General features: G+C 34.1%; 1 protein-coding gene across 1 annotated transcript; it reads right to left on the bottom strand.

Annotated features, from left to right (window-relative positions):
• Positions 1–151: 151 nt before the first annotated feature.
• On the bottom strand, positions 152–15,108 carry LOC121422928 (UPF0472 protein C16orf72 homolog). The gene is made up of 4 exons (XM_041618169.1): positions 14,710–15,108; positions 8,991–9,074; positions 8,304–8,600; positions 152–7,039 (listed from the first exon to the last, which is right to left on the bottom strand). The coding sequence occupies exons 1-4, from the start codon at positions 14,915–14,917 to the stop codon at positions 6,837–6,839; spliced, it is 792 nt and encodes a 263-aa protein (XP_041474103.1). The 5' UTR covers positions 14,918–15,108; the 3' UTR covers positions 152–6,836.
• Positions 15,109–20,500: the final 5,392 nt, after the last annotated feature.

Below are 20,500 nucleotides of genomic sequence, written 5' to 3'. Positions count from 1 at the left end.
GTATCTTTTTCAAATTGTATATAACTTTTCTATCGTTTAGACTATACTCTTATTACATTCTATACTCTAATAAAATACTCTTGTTTTGAAATAGACAGTGATTGGTGTATATATACATTGGTTATACAATGTTCATTTATCATGTGAATTGAAAATACAAATGTTTGTGATTCATTGTTTCTGTACTTCATATAAAGGGTTTATGAAATGAAAAATTGTAGTATATTATTCTCTTTGAGCATTTCTTAAATTTCATGGCTTTGAGACACTAACATATTATTTTTAATCTATTCAGCTAAATAGTACTACATGTATATTTGTAATATTGGCTTTATATTTCTCTGTAAATCTATTATTTTATATGGTCTTGTAAATGATTTGTAGTTATATATTTTCTACTATGTCTATCTCTATAATGAATAGGCAGAAGTGTGTTGAAAATAAAGTACTGAAATTCACATAATTGCAAGATATTTTTCTCCGACCTCATTTCCTTGTAGAAAATTAATTCTATTGACTTGTTAATTTTCCAATTCTCTCAGGCCCATATTCTGAATATAATCTTAATTTAACTATGGATAGCCAATGATGATGAAAACTTGACAGAAGCAGTTCAATTTGTGAGCTCACATTCATTAATAACTGCCTGGGAATAATAATTTTTAAAGTATTTTTCTTCACTATTAGAACATGAAAGAACAAGTTAAAGATTAGAAACATACATTTTCAGCTTCTGATAATGTCAGCACAGAATTAGATCATGGCCCAAATTAACCTAGACTTCAGAATATGGGTAACAGATTTACTCTACAATATCCTTTCCTTATCTCTTTGTCATCACTTTATCTTTATACATATCCTATCAAAAAAAATTACAGTTAAAAATAATCCTGTAAAATTTGCAATATTGTAATATTCTGAAGCTTTTTCCACATTCAAACATTGTTACAGATCTCTTAAAGCAATTGATGAGATAACTGTCGAAAATTCTTTCTGCTTGAGTGAGCACCACTTTTGAAAAGTTCGTGAAAAATGATTTTTGTAGAAATTGGAAGGAGTTATATGAATAAAAGCAGACATGAATCATGATGAACAGCGATTTTAGCTAGGAAGATTGATTTGAAGATACCTTGTTTTCTTGCCCATAATACTTCATAGCCTGCCATTGCACCCCCCTCCAAACACAGGCCATCATGATATTTGCTTTACAAGGAGCTGTGATTGAAATGAAATGGCTTGGGCTAGATTTTCCGTCTGTTAATCATTGTCAAGCTTGGGAAAAGAGTGGAGTAACAAGTATTAACTGAAATGTAAACCCACTGTTAATGATAAAAACTTGTGATAAAATGCTGGAGATGTCTGAAATAAAATTTTTGTTTACATTGGTATGTCATTAAATCCAGTTGGCACAAAAAAGGTAAAGGAAGTGCTTAACTAGGGTTAAAATGTTTATTTGGGCGGCAAAGTTGCTATAAAATGTTTAGAAGTAATTGTTTTATTTCAAGTGGCTAAAAATGCATAAGAAATGCACGAGTACTGTACCGCACGGTCAGTTTTTGCCTTTTTCCCCCTTGACACAGCATGAAAATGAGCATTTCTGCACAAACCTATTTCTGTGAGCTTTACAAAAATTCCCAGGACTTTTTCAGAGTGTAAATTTTTTATTGATACGCACTGCAGTACACTCTCCTTTATCCTATCCAATCTCCTCCTTTTTTACACTCTATGTATCAACTACATGTAACTATCTTTCAGGGAAGCCAGCCTTTAGAATGAATTAAAGTATGTGGAGGGATGAAAATGACTGGTTTTGGTTGAAAATTTTTTTTTTTTCAACTTTTCTTCAAGAGACATATGAATAATGCCAATGGGGACAGGGGTACTTTCCATGGACCCTGCAGTGTTTATGTAAGAAGAACAAATATAAAATACTTCAATATAGGAGCAGTTGGCATCTGTATTATCATTTGTCTATTGACTCCCCACTTAGATTTTTTTCCAAAACTTTAGGTTTAATAAATAAGTATATGGAAAACAAACAATGAAACATACAACAGCAACAGCAGTGTAACAAAGTGCGAAACACAAGGATTTTCCAATTTTTCCAATATCAGTGTTATTTAATTTTTTAGCGAGTACATTTTAAGACTCACTGCATATAACCGGTACATATAACATTTGCTGCAGATTATAGATTTGTTTTAACCACACGATGCTACACTGAGGAGCAAATAATGGCTTATCTTAAAAAGATTACGATACACACTTTCACTTAAAGGGAAAGTTCACCCTCATATCAAGTTGGACCAAATAACAGTAGAAGAATGACAGAATAATAATAATTGGATTTATATAGCATTTTTTTTTCCAGAGGATACAAAGTGCTGTTGATGGCATAAGACAAGAATGAGAAAGGTTTTATGAAAATATATCAAAGAATAACAGAACTTAAAAATATCAAATTTGTGATGTCACAAGCGAGCAGCTCTGTATACATGCACATCATAAAATTCACAGTGTATGTATGTTAATTGCTATGTATTAAATGGTTCATGATGACCCTTTTTTTCCCTACCTACATGTAGATGCATGAAGGGTCATATATTGACTCCACATGTAAAGTCATATATTATGAGAAAAAAAGAATAGTATCATGGAACCTATATTACATGACATACATGGAAGCTTGCTCGTAATGACACCACAAATTGAACACTTCACAAAATTTTAAACTCTGTAATGGTTTGAACTTTTCTGCTTACGTTGAAACCAATTTTAGGGTGGACTTTCCCTATAAAATAACTTGTTGTCTCGTCTCATTACATTTCTCAGAAAAATAATGCAATTTGCAAAATGGCTGATAATTTCTTGGTATTCATATTATTTTTCCAAATTTCTAGTTGGGTTCAAACTTCAACAACCTTGCTTATTGAAGTTGAATCCACAATAGTTATGAGTAAGGACATCTCAAATTAAGAGACAAATGAACAAACAAGAAGGCATGTTAACATTACCAGGGATGGAGTCAAAGCCAGGATCATCTAAGCCACAATAGAGCAAAGGTTCTCTAATAGATTTTGTTATGTGACTCGGACTGAGACCAAGGCCTAGGTCAGCAAGACATGGCCGAGGACGGTCTCAAATCCATAACTACAGATTACCTCTTGTCATGTAAATTTTACTCCAGAAAGATTAACTCTACAATAAACACATATATGGACTTTTGTTTTCAAGGAACAGCCCAATTGAACTAAAACATTTGATTTTTTCATCTAAATTGAGAGAGAACACCTTTATAAGTTAGACATTGTGACTCACAATTTGCTTGTGGTAACAGTAATTTTTGAGTTTTCACCAATTTGCCAATCATTTACAAGAACATCAGGAATTCTAGTGATTATTTAATTCCAATTATTATTATTATTATTGAATGATACAGTAAATTAGGGGGCAGTATGTGTGTAGATGCAATTTTTGATGATTTTAAGATTCTACATCAAAGTTTAGGGTCAAACCACAACATGCAGTCACATTGTCCCAATGGGATAGCTCCACAATTTTACATCAAAACATATTTCCCTAAATTTAAATCACCAAAAAAAAACTAAAAACCAAACAAATAAAAAAAACTGATAATATTTCAGTGTCCATCTCAAATCGAATATTGTCACATACCCTTTATAATATATCTTTTCATTTCAACTTCACGACACATTGCCCGGTACAAACCCACTGGCTTACATACCCCAGATATGCACAACTACCTGAAATTATCAAGTAGAAATATATTCTGCACTATATTGGTCGCTTTTGCTACCATTGAACATGTTTACAGTGTGAACTTTACATATATATCACAGTACTGAACTAACTACTGTTTACCTATCTAATTATATACATAGATACACACATAATATTCCCTGCTTATTTTAATAGACTAAACACTGCCACATTTGGCTATGTATTCTCATCTGTTATAATCAGAGGTAAAGAATATCTCATTTTAATGCCTTTGGCTGCAGTTATATTCATCTCATAAAATTGCTTAAAATATACATTCAGCATATTCTAACACTTAATATTTGCAATGTTAGATTATGAGGCTCACAAGCATACAGTATATAACTTTCAGATGTTTATTTTATCAAATAAGAAACTAGTTGGGAATTTGTGTGGGCTAAGAGGGATAAATTTTAAATAACAAAAAGTGGGATTCTCATATTTGTTTCAAACTTCTGCTGTTGACCAATCAAATGCAATAAGTAATTGCACTTGTCTACATTTACAGCAAAGATAGGGAGATCGATGAAATTTACAACAAATTGAAGAGTTCAGCTTCAATTGCACTACAAGGTCTCTGGTACAAACCATTCCAATACCCAGAAGTGGAACTGAACCCAATATCCAAGACAGATCTCTATGAATGTGAAACATAGAAATTCCATGTGAAGAAGCTTAAATGATTAGGTCTTCATACATAGTCATCAGAAGTGCACCAATATGTGAACATAAGTTTGACATGATGTGTGAGTCGTAAATTGTCATGCCAACCTTTTCCCCAATATTATCCAATAGAGTAGGCTTACTGAATTAATACTGTGATCCAATCAATAATACCAAAGCAGAATTACTTAGGAAATGTATTCCTTCATCAAAATGTATTTGACCAGAATAGCAATTGACATCTAGATTATGAAATGCACTAAATTTTGAAATCTGATTTACACTGTAAACACAGAGAGTTAATAATCATTTCAATCTGTATCAAAACTTGTTCAACACAAGAAATTTAAACATTATTCAGTTCTTAATTTTAAGTTTTGTTCACATTCTGTGCAGGATTGTTTTATCTAATACAATAAATTGCTAAGGAAAGTGAATTCATGAAATAATAAGCACTTAAGAAAATCATTTCTAATACTTATCTCATAAAGAAAATATTCAAAACAAAACATGCAAAACAACCATCAAAATCATAAAGCATTTGAAAGCAAACCATACAACTTTCAGGTGGCTAAACAAAACAAACTAAAAGAATAACTCGAAACAGATTGAAATATATAATCACTTTGTAAATTTACAAAAATGCTGACTTTGGGAAATAATATATAATGGGATGGGGAGGGGCGTTATTCAAAACTGTACAAAGCTTGCAAAATAAAGCTAAGATACAAAGATTAATCACAAATATTTGTAAATGGCACAAAATTCTACAGGAGTCCCACATAACAACAAATCCAAGTCTGTATTTGTAACAGCTGTTTGTTAAATTTAATACCAATGTAACAAGAGCTTAAATGTGATCAAAATCATTTGTTCAAACTATGAGTGTGTTTCTTATAGACTGTGGCAGCTCGATTGCAAATTGAATCCAACAGCATAAATTCCAATATGCATCTACCTATATTGGAAACATACATGTATTTATTGGAAAACGTCCTTCGTCAGTATTGATCTGACCAATGAGGTGATGCGTTACATGCCAAAAACATCTCAGAATTGATGTTTAATCTAATAGTACGACTTAAGTTTTTGAGAAACAACCACATGGTCATTTATTACAGCTAATTGTATATTCATATGCATATTCATTTTATTGTTGCCTTCACTGAAGGTTTCAAGAAATGTGTGCATGATGCATTTATATCAATTATCATTAATAGGCTTACGAATATAATTTGCATTTCTACATGCAGTACTTGATATATTGAAAGGAAAGAACCATTTCTCTCTCGAGGTCAAAAATTTGATCACAAGAAACATCACACTTCACATTTAGAGCAAAATTTTTATAAGAATGATGGAAATCTATTTACAAGACAGGCATATAAAGCTTTCAATTTTTACACATTGGCTTGAGTGGGCAAAAAAAAGTTATATTTTTATTTTACACGTTATATAAATGGGTAATACCTTGTTACATTCAACATAGTGCAACTCATAAAGCAAAAACAAAGTGAAGCTTCATGAGAATTCACATTATACAAAACCCAATCAGTATCAAATAGAAAAAAAAAATATTGAAAAAAAAAGGAAGTAACATTCCATGAAAAAACAATTGAAAAAAAATCAAATATCAAAAGTATATTTATACGCTAGATATCTAAAATGTATACATTGTAGTTAACAGTGAGCAAATATACTTTAAAATCAATAAACAACGAAAAATACGAAGTTGTGGTTTTCTCCTTATGACTTTTTTTTAATGATAAAATGGTGAAAAATACTGAAAAAGGATAGCCTGACCTCAATTATACAGATATTGGTCATATAACGCCATGTCCCATCGTTACGTAAAAGCAACTGACCAGTATGAAAGTTTTGAGCATGTTCAAAACTTTTCAGCAGGCAAATCACACTTGCATGTACTCCTGTGGGCAACTGCCAATGAGATACGTGCAAGATTCTGTCAATGCAAGTGACCTGTGGGTAGCAAAAATAGTCACTAGCAAGTCACGCGCAAAGCCTTTAGATGATTAAAAATGTGATTTAGCACCAAAGTTATGTCGGATGTTTGTAAAAAAATTTTAATACCCCCCCTCCCTTCCTGTACAATCAAGGTCAGACTGTAAAACTACAGAAGAAAAAACAAAGAAAAGATGTAACTGACACATAAAATACATGTACATGTGCAGCATTGGTTTTAAATAATTGGTAAACAAAAACAAAAAATGCCCAATTGTATGCACACTAATATTCATAATCTTATCAAATCTGTGATGTGAGGAAGGCAACAGTCATAGTCCATGAACGCTGTCAAAGGTAATACACACACTTTTGTTTCGCTTTATATTACATATTCAATAGTGGCACACGATGTATAGGATTTTGTTTATTTATAGTAGACGTGAGCGTTTGTGCGATGGTGATCCTTCCGCTGTGGGGGCGCTGGTGGTGCTAGAACGTTTCCGTGAGTCGGGATGGCTTACAAGATCCTCTGGGAAGAGATCGTGGTTTGATGCGTGGCGTCTCCTCGATGATGAGTGGTGTGAAGAGGGTGATTGGGAAACTCCTATATTGGCCATTGCCCCATTCAGACCTAAAATTTAATCAAGCAAGTATTATACAAAATTAGAAATATAATCAAATTACAGATGAGTCTGACCATATCAAATCTCCTGGAACCTTGGAAAATCTGTTTCACTTGGAAGAAATAAGACTTTGATAAAGCAACTTGCATAATCTGGTCTGATAAATTACTCCATATTAAAGGACTATATTATTCATAGGGAAAGTCAACTTTATTGTTCACACACTCAACAGCAATTTAAAAAACATACTTGATACTGCCTAAAGATGAAGATTTGTATACATATGGTGCTACATGTTTATCTGTTTAAAACATTTAAAAGGGTAGCCTACTCAAAAAATATATATTAGAATTATAGGTTTCTATCTAAAGCACACACAAAAAAACCCCAGAAAATATGTTTTTTTTATAAGAGAACTTCATATCATAATGTTCTAAAATGATCAATGTCTGCATATATTTTTTAGTCTAACTTCAAAATATATGTCAGGCTGAGTAAAGTTATGCAAGAATTGTTTCACTTGTACTTATCACGACCAAACATTTCTACTTAAGGTCTGATACCTTTAACAAGATATTGATCATTTAAATAAACCATACTCTAATTTGATATTATTCATCGATATTTGGCATCATTTAAAGGTCAAATCCATCCCAGAAAAAGGTTGATTTGAATCAATAGAGAAAAATCTATCAAGCATAACACTGAAAATTTCATCAAAATCGGATGTAAATTAAGAAAGTCATGCCATTTTGAAATTTCGCTTATTTTTCACAAAACAGCTATATGCACAACTCAGTGACATGCAAATGAGAGAGTCAATGATGTCCATCACTCACTATTTCTTTTGTTTTTTATTGTTGGAATAATACAATATGTCAATTTTTACAGATTGGACAATAATGACCAACTTGACTAAACAACAATATGTTTAAACAATGATAATTCCACAAATTCCGGGAGGAGTAAATCTTAAGTTTATTTCACATGGCAATGAGAAAATTAAGATATTTTACATACTGATATACAAAAGAAAGAGTTGGTGATGTCATCAGTCCCCTCATTTGCATTCCGAACAGGATGTGCATATAACTGTTTCCTGAAATTAAGCCAAACTTTACAATATCATAACTTTAATATTCATTCGATTTTGATGAAATTGTCAGTGTTATGCTTGTTGGATTTTTCTTATTTTATTTAAATCGACTACTTATTGGGTAAACTTGTCCTTTAAAAATTGTAGACATGATTCTAAATGTTGGATAAGCATACCATGCAAAGCTAGGGCATCTCTAAAGGGTTGAAGATCATCTACAGGCTCCCCTGTTCTCTGGGCTTCACGTGGCGGAGAGAGGGTGCGTGGGGATGATCTATCCGAGGGACTCCGTGGTACTCCATGTGACGGCCTGATCCTGCCAGGCGGTGCCTTACCGCAGAGAAATGCTAAGAGATCCTCACGACGTATGTGTCTCCTGCGCTTTTTGACCCAGGCCACGATGTCTCTGGTGCGGCGCTGGTGCCCAATGCTAATACCTAGATCTAAACTACATTTTTGTGCATCTGTGCTTTCTGGAAAAGAAAAGAAGGAAGAGCAAGGACACAAGCTGATTAACATTTTTTCATCAGGATTATAAAAAGAAATATACCGTTCAAGTATGGTGACACTGACATATGTAATTATACAAATACATATCTTTCCTCAACAAGCTCTCTGCATTTCTAAAAACAAAATGACAGGATCTTCTCTTGTGACATGTCAAAAATCATATGAAAGTTGAATTTCACAAGAAATTGCCACTTGGTCATCACCCACCCTGTCCACATGCACTTTGGTGTACTTAGCATTTAGCCCATTTACAATTTTGTATATATCACAAGGTGTACATTATTACTTAAATAAATGTACACATGTAGTTAAAGTGAAATTATTTTACATGTCATAGATACAAAATCACTTACCTTTATATAACTGTGTGACTGATCCAGCAGCATTTTGGAAAACTAGCCAAAGAGGTATATGGATATTGCTTTGGTTAAGACGTTCTGTAAAGTCAAAAAAGAGAAAAATAATGGAAATAACAAGCTAAAATAAGTTCTAAAATTAACCAGATTAAAGTGTACAGGGGAAGGCTGGGTAAGTTGTGACACTTTTTTGCTCTTTGCATGTTAGAATTTATATGATTATTAATCTTGTAGAAATAAGAACCTTGCCTTAAAATTTAATTCTTCTGAAATACTTTTCACCTACCCAGGTATATACATGTATAACTTTCTACCCCCACACTGAAAGTCACTGTCACCTTTTAAAAACAGAAATGTCATATGGCTCAACTTGCCCATCTGTGGGGTAAGTTGATCCACCTCCTGGGGTAACTTGAGCCACAAAAACTATGTACATAATGTATGGGAAAAGAACCAGCATGTCAAATTTTTATTTAAGGTCTTTTCACTAGCTAATTCTCTACAAATACTAACATCCTCTGAAGGGAAAAGAACAGTCATGTAACTTTGCTTCTTTCTGCCTGTATATCGATGGCTTTTCAAGGTTTTTTCAAATATATACATTACCATAAGAATTACCACGGCTCAACTTGCCCCATGTTGGCTGGCTCAACTTACCCCAGTACGAACTTCATACGATAATTTTGCATCCACACATTTCTTATGCATCCATCATGTAAAAGACTATGACAAGAATGAAGATCCATACCTGGACTAACAATCATGTTCTTATGTCTTTATTATATTTAAAGACATGTATGTGTGTGTAAAAAGCACTATCTATTTTACACCCTATTTTACTTTTTTGGCTGAAATTTGTATTTTCTCTCTTAAAAAAGTACTTTTTGTTTCAAAATTGAAAACAATGTGGTGGGTTCATGCAATGGGTCATCAATACATAACACCACCACAATGTCTGACTCATTCATTACTGGCCTAGGGGTGGTGGCTCAACTTGCCCCCATGCTCAACTTACCACACCTTCCCCTACCGATTACCAATCAGTCAAATAATGGCTATTGGATAGTGAATTTGCCTATCAATCCTCATATTTGCAAGAATTTCTTTTTTACAGGCAGAGGTATAACTACATGTACACAGTTGTGCTCAAAAGTTAGCGAACCCCACCACAAAATGCACTCCCTCATGCTGAGTGCTGAATGTAGACAATGTCATCAGTTCACTATACAGTACACTATAGCCCTTCTTCCCAAATCCCTCACACCGTATAAACTTTCGTGTAAACATTTCTAACCTTGTTTCCCTTTTATTTCCTCAGCTATTTGTTAACTAGAGATGCTCGGTGGGTCGCGCGGCCGAGAACATGTATCCCCGAACCCCACCGCGTAATCAGTCATTGCAATATATAGAGCTCACACAGAAATTTGACAAATATATACATTAAATAAATAAATTAATTATCATGGCGACAATGACCCTGCCCACATTTTGCTTGTGGGTACCAAATTTGATGACAATATTGAGGTAGCAGGCTAGCAGCGTGACTTTGCACTCTAACCTAAAGTATCGTCCAGTATCACCTTTTGGGGAATACAATTATAGAGTAATCGGGATACGTGTATATTTTGTAAACCTAACACTAAGACCCCCCACCACAAATGATAGGCATCTTCGCTTCACCTTCTAATATTGCTTCTTTGTGCCAACTGTTATGACAAACTGGAAAAAAGCAGAAGTTACTGGTTTTACCAAATTTTCCACAAAAATATGGTTACCATGGCAACCATGTCTCCACGCATTCCAAAATCAATAGGTGAGTTTGATTTACCATAATGACCTTCATGACAAATTTGAAGATAATTGGAGAGAAATGCAGCCAGTAGAGCACTCAAAACAAAATCTCTGCTATTTCCACAACTAGCACATCAATGATTTGGAGCTCATTTGGCATCTCACAACGAAATTTAACAGTTTCGATTTCAGCCCAGTTGACACTGTAGTGAATTATATTGGTGACATAAATTGAGGATATAGAATTGAAATTGAAGAATAAATGACATAGAAGCATTTTTTGTGGTCTATGAATTAATTTCATATAAAGTAAGCATAAATAATTTTCTAGTCAAAATTTCATAACTCTGTGTAGAACCTTGATGAATCTCATGTAGCTCTCAGATGGAACAAAAATAATCAAAATCAATCAACAAACAAATAAGTAATTTTTGTGAGTTTTGAAAATATATGAATAAATTAGCATATTTAATGAGTTTAAAATTCTGTGTTGAAATTTTGTATAACCACCTCGAGCTATCATATAAAGCAAACAAAATTGAAATTGATCATAAAGAAGAAATAACATTTTTTGTGATTTCTGAATAAATTTTGCATAAATAAGCATAATTTTCTAGACAAAATATTTAAATATTCTGCACAAGTTTGGTGAACCTCATGAAGTTCTACCAGATTGAAGAATCAAAATCTGTCAACAAATAAAGAGGCATTTTCTGTGAATTCTGAATAAATTTTGCATAAATTAGCATAAATATGTTTCTACTGAACATTTCAAAATTCTGTGTAGATGTATGGTGAACCTCATAAAGTTCTACCAGATGGAAGAAAAAAAAAATCAAAATCAGTCAACAATTAAAAAAAGAGCATTTTATGTGAATTTTTAAAAATATGAATAAATTAATTTCGCATAAATTAGCATAAAAATTGTTCTAGTCAAAATTTTGAAATTCTGTTTAAAAGTTTGGTGAACCTAATGAAGCTCTACCAGAAGAAAAAAATCAAAATCGGTCCACAAATAAAGAAGAAGAAGCATTTTATGTGAATTCATTTGCATAAAGTAATTTTGCATAAATTAGCATAAAAATTGTTCAGGTCAAAATTCTGTGTACAAGTTTGGTGGACCTCATGAAGCTCTACCAGATGGAAGCAAAAAATTCAAAATCGGTCGAAAAATAAAGAAGCATTTTTTTTTCAATTTTGAAAAATGCGCATAAATTAGCATATTTAATGAATTTCAAAATTCTGTGTAGATGTTTTGAATCCCCACTTAGTGCTATCATATATAGCAAACAGAATTGAAATTGAAATGGCGAAGAAGTAGCATTTTGAAATTGTGGACGGACGACAGACAATGGACGACGGACGCCACACCAAGGCATAAGCTCATTTGGACCTTCGGGCCGGATGAGCTAAAAACTGATAGATCTAGATACTCAAAGGAAAGAGCCCCAAGAGTAGCAGAACAAGTTTCAGCTAATTATTGTGAATCGGATAAAAAATCAGATCAAAAATCGGATCAGCAGTTTAAGGCTTTAGCTTCTAAAATCGAATCAGCGATATTTAAAAACAAAATATATTTTAACAAATTTCGCCATTGCGTGCATCCTAATGACAGTCACAAAGACAAATGCATTGGAATGGAAGTCGCCAACATGCGCGATCGTTTAGAACATATTTTGAAAGGGTTTCGAGGTTTTACTGCTTTCAAATAGACTGAGTGACTTTTATTAGAAAAATAAACGAATGTCGCATCTTCCAAGCAAAGTCACAAAGGAAAATAAAATGAAAATAAGTCTCATAGATCACAGGCTAATGAACGATCGGCAGGACATCTATTATAAGTACTTTTAGGTGCTAGGATTTAGAATAATTGGAATGATCTCTTGATTTCGTACGACGCATCATCTTAAAGTCGCAAATGAAATTAAAATGTAGTAGAAGTAGCAAGCATCCACGATGGTTCGGAACATGTTATTAAAATTTTTGAGCTAGTGTTTTCAAATCGATTTATTACTATGTTGAGAACTTTTTATATCCAAGAAGAAATATAACTTTAGGAAGCATTTCCCGACAAAGTTGCAAAGACAAATAAATTGAGGTTGAAGAGAAGATGTCTTTCATCATAGAAAATGTAAGAGAGAAGCGCAGTGATCTCTGTCAGTAATACAAATTTTTCAAGTTCATGGTGACATCCGCTATCACCACGAGGTAAAAGAGAAGATGTCTATCATCATAAAGGAGGTAAGAGAGTAACGCATTGATCTCCGTCAGTAGTACGACCTTTAAAACTTCACGGCAGCGTCCACTGTCACCACGAGGTTGAAGAGAAGATGTCTATCATATACAGCGGTCTTCAAGATCACTGAAATTTGTCATCTCTGTGGAATGGCTCAGATAGATTAAAGAACTCTGAAAGATTGATGGATATTTCTCGTCTTACTGGTCTTAGACTAGTCCTATAGAGATCTTTAAATGGTCTTTCAGAGATCTTTTATGCAACAAGTGATCATTTCAGAATTCTTTCCAAGTTTCCATGGACTGCCTGGTCTTTCAATGGTCGTTCAATGATCTTTCATCAGTCTTACAGTGATCTCTGCAAAAATCTTGAGACTGCCGAAAGATCATTGAAAGACTATATGCAGACCTTTGAAAGTTCATCGAAAGACCGCTGAAAGACTGCTAAAAGACCACTGAAAGACCATTTTCCTTTAGACCGTTGTAAGACTGTTTTGAACATTACTTTAAGTTTAATTACGCTAATCCCCCTTACCTCAAGCGATGTTCATATTCATGCGCATGCGCGATGTTTTGAAATCGGCAGCGAATTATTCATACGTGTGAGAAACTCGATGTTGGCTCTAAATCACGAATTTTGAGGCTAACTGGAGGATGAATCTATGCCATAAGTCTATGGACTGAAATTAAATAATAGGGTGTAAAGTAAGAAATTAAGCTTTTATTCTTTTTTAATGCCATTTCGACGTATAATTTTTACAATAAGTATCCATTTTTTACACCTTTACCACTCGGAGTATCAGAGCAGGTTTTGGGTCTCGATGTTTGGGTAGGTAGAGCGTAGTGTAGCGGTAGTGAAGTGGAATGGAGCCTGCACAAACATCGCTTGAGGTATAGTGAAACCACCACATACCGTCGTTTACCGACCACCTTGTGCGCATTAAAATCATTGCATATTACAAACGATACCCGCGAGAGAGTAGGCGCAGTGTCCATAGGAAAAGTAAGAATCGATTTTACGACAAAAAATGTAAAAATTTAGTAGAATTCATCAAAATTGTATTGACTAGACCCAACCCCCCCCCCAAAACTGTTGTTCATACCAAAAAATCTGATAGGAAATGGCTTTATCCATCGTCAATCGTTGAATCATGTGCCGGAGCTCGCAGTGGAAGTGAGACGATCTAATGATTTAGCAATAGCATATTGACATCATAGAACTGATTTGGAAGAGTCAAAATATTTCACCAACGCGAAAAGAATCAGCTGTAAACTTAGTGTATCACAAGCGCGGGTGGTCATTTCCAAAAGAAGGGTGCAAATGTAAAATCATCACATTCGTCGTTCGCCGATATAGGCCGATATAGCCTATATACGAATAGAATCAGTCGTCGATCGAAATGTGGGAATCTGATCAGCTCAATTTTCTGCACAAATTAGACAAAATCTAGATAAAACTTAAGTGATAATTATTTTTGCAGGTACGATGCTTAGAAAATTAGGTGGTCGATAAGGGGTAGTTCCAACCATACCCCCCATTCCATGGCATTAATTTTAAGAATAGAAGACACAACTTAACTTCGACTTTAGTTTCAGTCCGACTTTCTGTAACTTCTTCGATAAAATGACTAAATCACAATATCCCATTACAAACAGACATATATATTTGATAATTAATGAATGAACAAACCTTTATATAAAGTTGTTACAGCACTAGCGCAGTTTTGAAAGGAATACCAAAGTTTTTCTGATGCAAACTGTTTCTCTTGCGGTAGACGTTCATCCAAATTTGGTTCTAATTCCCGATCCAATTCTTCCAGACACTGCGCCTCCCAACTGGATGAGGAAGTCCATATTTCACTTCCAGATTCATCTCCTCGTTCGGGCCTTTCATTCATGCTGTTGCTCTACCTATTGGATCATAAAAATAGTAAAAACTCTGAATTTCAGAGTCAAATCTTCGTGTAAATCTAAGTAAATCATGGGCTGTTTCCTCGACTCTCACTACGCAATTTCACTCCTCTGACTGACTCTGTGCAGCGCAGCTGTGTGTGTATATTGCCGGTATGGTACACGCAAAGTCTATGGCGTAACGTTAAACTGTGTTTACAGTGTACAAAGAAATGAGCAAAGCCATCGATATAAGGGTATGAATTCGATTTTGAAAATAATGACTTATTTTCGAAAAATAGTTCCAAATAAAAATTTTACGTAATAATTTTTTATAAAAAAAATATTTTAGTCATATATTTTTTTATGATGACATAAGTTTTAATTAAAATTATATGTATAATTTTAAAATAAAAATTAAAAAATCAGTAAATTTGTACAAAATAGAAAATTATATACGGAACAGTAGCTAACTTCAAATCATAGAATATCGAAATATAAAGGTAATATTTAACTAGCATGGCTATTAATATATCTCTATATGCTTCAAATCAACTTGAGCAGCAGCAGTGCCAGTCAAATTATTTGGAACTCGTTCCCTTTTGACATTCAATCAAGCCCTTCGGTATCTGTTTTTAAAAGGAAATACAAAACATTTTTATTGTCTAAGTCTTAGATTTATTTTTTGTTCCCCCCTCCCCCCCCCCCATTCTCATTCGGTTAAGGTTTAGTTAGGTGTTTATTTGTTATGTTTTTTGTTGTTCTTTTTTTTCCTCATAGAATTGGTGATTATATGATGTTTTTGTAATATTTCTTTAAGTACAATTTTTATTATGGTTTGGCGCCTCACACAAGGTTTCTTCTAAGTTGGCCAATCCCTACGTCACTTTCTTTAAATTTGATATTCGTTGTATTCACATTGTCTATTTTTTAAATGTATTTTTATCTTGATCTCTTGAGGAGAAATAAATGAAACTTGAAATTCACTTTGGCACATAGCAAAAATGAAGAACACGATCAAGCTGTGTCTTTAATATTGTTACATTAATATTTTGAATTATTCAATTCTTTATTGTCATTAATTTGTGTGGAAGAAAAGAGTCATTGATGGATCCGACTTTTTTTTAATATTATGTATTTTTATGTAGTATGTATTTTTTCCTAAAAATTCTGGGCAATGTTTGCTATTCTGAAAAAGATGCGTATGCAAATGCATATACTACGAACGTGAAGCGCAAGCATAAGAACTGTTTGATAGGCCTATTCTGATCTGAAAAAAAAAAAATCAATTTTAGCTCTATATTTGAAGCGCTTTTGTAGGAAAATTACGTGAGGTTGATATGGATCGCACTTAATAAAGAGCTGATATTTTCCATTATTATTATTTTGAGTCATAGAACCGGGGCATCCTTAGGGCATGCATATGAAAATGATGACTATATCTTCCTCTTCCTCTTGCTAAGCGCGAGATGAAACAAAAGGGACAATTTATTTATTACATTAATATCTTACTCATGAATGCCTATGAGGGCGCGAAATCTGATGATATTATGGCCTGAAAACTGGGCATTTCAAGCAATTTGTGATTATAAATAGGATGCACCAGTTAATCTATTTTAACCATTAATGAGAGCGCAAATCGCGATCCAAATATTTTGATAAACTGTAATGAAAAGGGGATTTCAAGTAGTTTGTTGTAAAATCAATTTTTGAGACATACATAACTCGTCAATCAAAATGCGAGCGTGCAGCGCTAGCTAATACGTTTGACAATCAGACCTGAAAAGGGATATTTTGAGAACTTTATACACGAAAATAATAGGTACCTGATAAATCAAAATTTGCGAGCGCAGAGCGAGCAGAAATGTGAATATTCTTACCATAAAACTGACATTTTTACAGAACACCTTTTAAAAATCAATTTATAAATCACACAAAATAATGAAAGTTCGATTTCCAAGGTCGTGTGGGGGTGTGGTCCAGTGGTTAGAGCATTGAACTCATAATCACAAGATTGTGAGTTCGAATACCTACACTGCCATTGTCTCCACTTTGATAAAGGCCTGAGAGTAATATCTGTCGTCTATAAGGTCAGCCAAATATGACTGATTAACCTAGACGTAAAATGATTCCTAGGTAATTAGTTATATACCCGCTTGGCGTTTACCAGCAAAACGCAGTCCTGCCGAGTTCCTACGGGAGATACAGAACAGAAACAAAAACAGAAACAGAGTTGAAATATGTCTTATAATATTGACTTCCAAGCTCAAATTTAGGCTCCATATTAAACAAGATATAAAGACAACCTAACGGGCAATGCGAGCGCGAAGCGCGAGCAAAAATTTTATAGAGTGACATGAAAAATTATTTATATTTTCCAAGTCTTCCCCTCATTTTACTTTATTCACTCGTCTTCCTCCTCTTCATTTTTCTCCTCTCTTTTCCCTCCCTTTTCCCCCTTTTTCATTTTTTTACTCTGCCAATAGGGGGGGGGGGGGCTGGACCCTCGCCCCCTGGATCCGTCTATGCACGGGGTACAATTAATAAAGACAATTCTCACAAAAATCTTTTTCAACAAAAGGGGAGAAAATAGGGGATGTGGGGTTCCAGTATCAAATTCAAAATACTTCATATATCAGGGAGGAAGGCATTGAGCCTATGTAAGAAAAACATTTTAAGACTATATACAAGGGACCTTTATATTTGCAGATTTGCAAATTTGAAGGTTCGTAATTCCGAATCACACAAATTGCCTATACCTCGATGTTCGTTAATCCGAAAACGTAAAAGGGTTCGTTAATCTGAACATTTGTGGCGTTATTCCGAAGGTTCGATAATCCGAAAACGAAATAAGGTTCGATGTTCCGAAGGTTCGTTAATCCGAAAACGAAATAAGGTTCGTTGTTCCGAAGGTTCGTTAGTCCGAAAACGAAATAAGGTTAGTTAATCATTTAGTTTTCGGACTAAAGAATCTTCGGAATTACGAAATTCATTTCTTTTTCGGATTAACGAACCTTCGGAATTACGAACCTCATTTCGTTTTCGGACTAACGAACCTTCGGAATTACGAACCTTCGGAAATACGAACCTTGGGAATAACGAACCTTCGGAATAACGAAACTTCGGAATTACGAATCATATCCACCTCATAATTTTCCTACAAAGTGCTTGAAATACAGAGCTTAAATTGACCCTTTTTTCATAGTGAAATATCAAATATTTTAAGCGCGAGCTTTATTGATTTTCATGATGAAAAAAGGGTATTTAGAATGCCCAGATTCTAGGTCAAAATCTGAAACACGCTCACGTATGTTTATTCAGATACGCAGCTTGTTCTCTATTTCAATCATAAGCCTATCCAGTTTCAGATCAGAATATGACATTTTTTCTGCTCAACCTTTGTGCTCGCATTATTAATGTAAGAAGAATTTATACCCAATTTTTTCATGATTTACAAAACATTAAGAAAGTTTCCCGTTTTTAGGTTAGAAATCTAATTTTTTCCGCTCGCGCTTCGCGCTCGCATCAATTGTTTGGTTTTATACTTATACCGTTCACGATTACAAAAAGTGCATCGATCGTTAATGTTTTAGGCCGGAACGTCAAAATAATTTCAGCTCGCGCTTCGCGCTCGCATTATTTACTAATTGATATATGTATCGTCTTAATGGTTAACTGCAAATCGTCCTTAAGTGGTCCCTTTTCGACAAGGCCAGAACGCATTATGAAAATTCCTGCTCGCGCTTCGCGCTCGCAGTAATTTTCTAGTTACATCCGCATCTTCTTCAGGTTTACAAACATTCCCCAAAATGTTCAACTAAATTTTCAGGACAAAATACATGCCTGGAATTTCAAAATTGTTTAGCTCGCACTATTTTGATAGGACTTATGAAATTATTACACATTTATGTTGTTATAAGAATAAAGCTATGAAATGACTGTTTGGACATGGCCGCTTAAAATATTTGATATTTCCGTCTGAAAAGGGGGTAAATTTAAGCTCTGTGTTTTAAACACTCCAAAAAAAATCACGATCACGAAAAAAGAGAAAAGGAAAGGGAATAGGGTGAAATATAATATTATTTTCCAGATATTATGTTAGAATCTATCATCAACTTTTTGTAATGAAAAACAATATCAAAATTTTTGGTCGCTCGTTTCGCTCGCTCGTAACTTCTTATTAATTTTACGCGATACGCCATTTCGAGCCCCCTCAAAATTTTTGGCTCATTACGCCACTGGGACAACCCCTTCAAAGAAACAAACAAAAATCAACTTTGAGCGGCCGATCGGGGAAAATATGGGTGAAAAAAATTTGCCCCCCCCCCTATTGGCGGAGGCTGGATCCGCCCCTGATCTAGTTGATAAGGTTTTCTAACCCCAAACGAACATGTAACTCACGTATAGACGTGCGACTGAATGGACTTATTCCTAATATACTTCTGCATGTTCTGTTTTAAAGTTTTTGCAATGAATCGATGTATTTTGCACATGCTGAACCATATACTATTTCACCATAGTCAAAAATAGGGAGGATAATTGTACACAATTTTCAAATTTTTCTTATCAATATATAGTGACGCAGTCGAGCTAATAAACGTATGAGTTTGCTTATTCCTAAACATATATATTCGATATGCAAATTCCACTTCAAACTGGGATCTAACAACATGCCAAGATATTTGGTTGATTTCACTTGACTGTTATTATGTATTCCATTTACATTCAAGTTCAACCTATCAAATTTACCAATAATTTTTCCAGAACCTAATAGTATACTTACTGTTTTATCACAGTTAAGACTTAGTTTGGAATCACACAACCAGTTGTTTATTCTTTTCAGCTCAGAATTCAGTTGGGTTTCAACTGTTGTTACATTTTTAGGAGATAAATAGACTACCGTGTCATCAACACATAGGTGAATATAACAATTTTTAATATGCTTATGAACGGACATTTTACAAAATACTTTTACAGAAAACTTTTTGATAATCAATTTATAACAAAATAATGAAAGCTCGATGTCGGAGCTGAGATATGTTTTGTATATTGACTTCAAAACTCCATATCAGCCTATTGAAGAAGAGTCTCATGTAGACCTATCATCCAATATATGCAATGCAAACGCGAAGCGCGAGCGAAAACTTTTTACAGTGATCATGAAAGGTTTTGTATTTTATTTTCTAAGTCGTCCCCTAACCTTATTTTATTCACTCTTCTTCATCCTCTGATTTTCTCCTCTCTTTTCCCTTCTCTTCTTTGGCTTTTTTTGAACGCCCCCATTTTTGCTCCGTAAATAGGGAGTCCCGGGCCCCTTGGGCCCTTTGGATCCACCTATGCAAATTTGAGAAGCAAAAAAAGGTTTCACTACAAAATGAAAGTCGTTTTTTGTGCCAAGAAATTTGATAAGCCCCCAAATGGGTTTTTAACACAAGATGTTGGTTATTTTCCATATTTTCTCCTATGTGGCACACCAACCAGAATCCAGGGGGTGCTGCCTGTGTAAAATAATACACGCAGCACCCCCATCTTGGGGGTGCTTCAGCGGCTCGGTGTAAAAATGGCAAAGGTAAAAATGGCAGAGGTAAAAA

Source organism: Lytechinus variegatus, chromosome 10 (genome assembly GCF_018143015.1).
Source record: "Lytechinus variegatus isolate NC3 chromosome 10, Lvar_3.0, whole genome shotgun sequence".
Classification (NCBI taxonomy): Eukaryota; Metazoa; Echinodermata; class Echinoidea; order Temnopleuroida; family Toxopneustidae; genus Lytechinus; species Lytechinus variegatus.
This window is presented reverse-complemented; position numbering and strand designations above follow the sequence as displayed.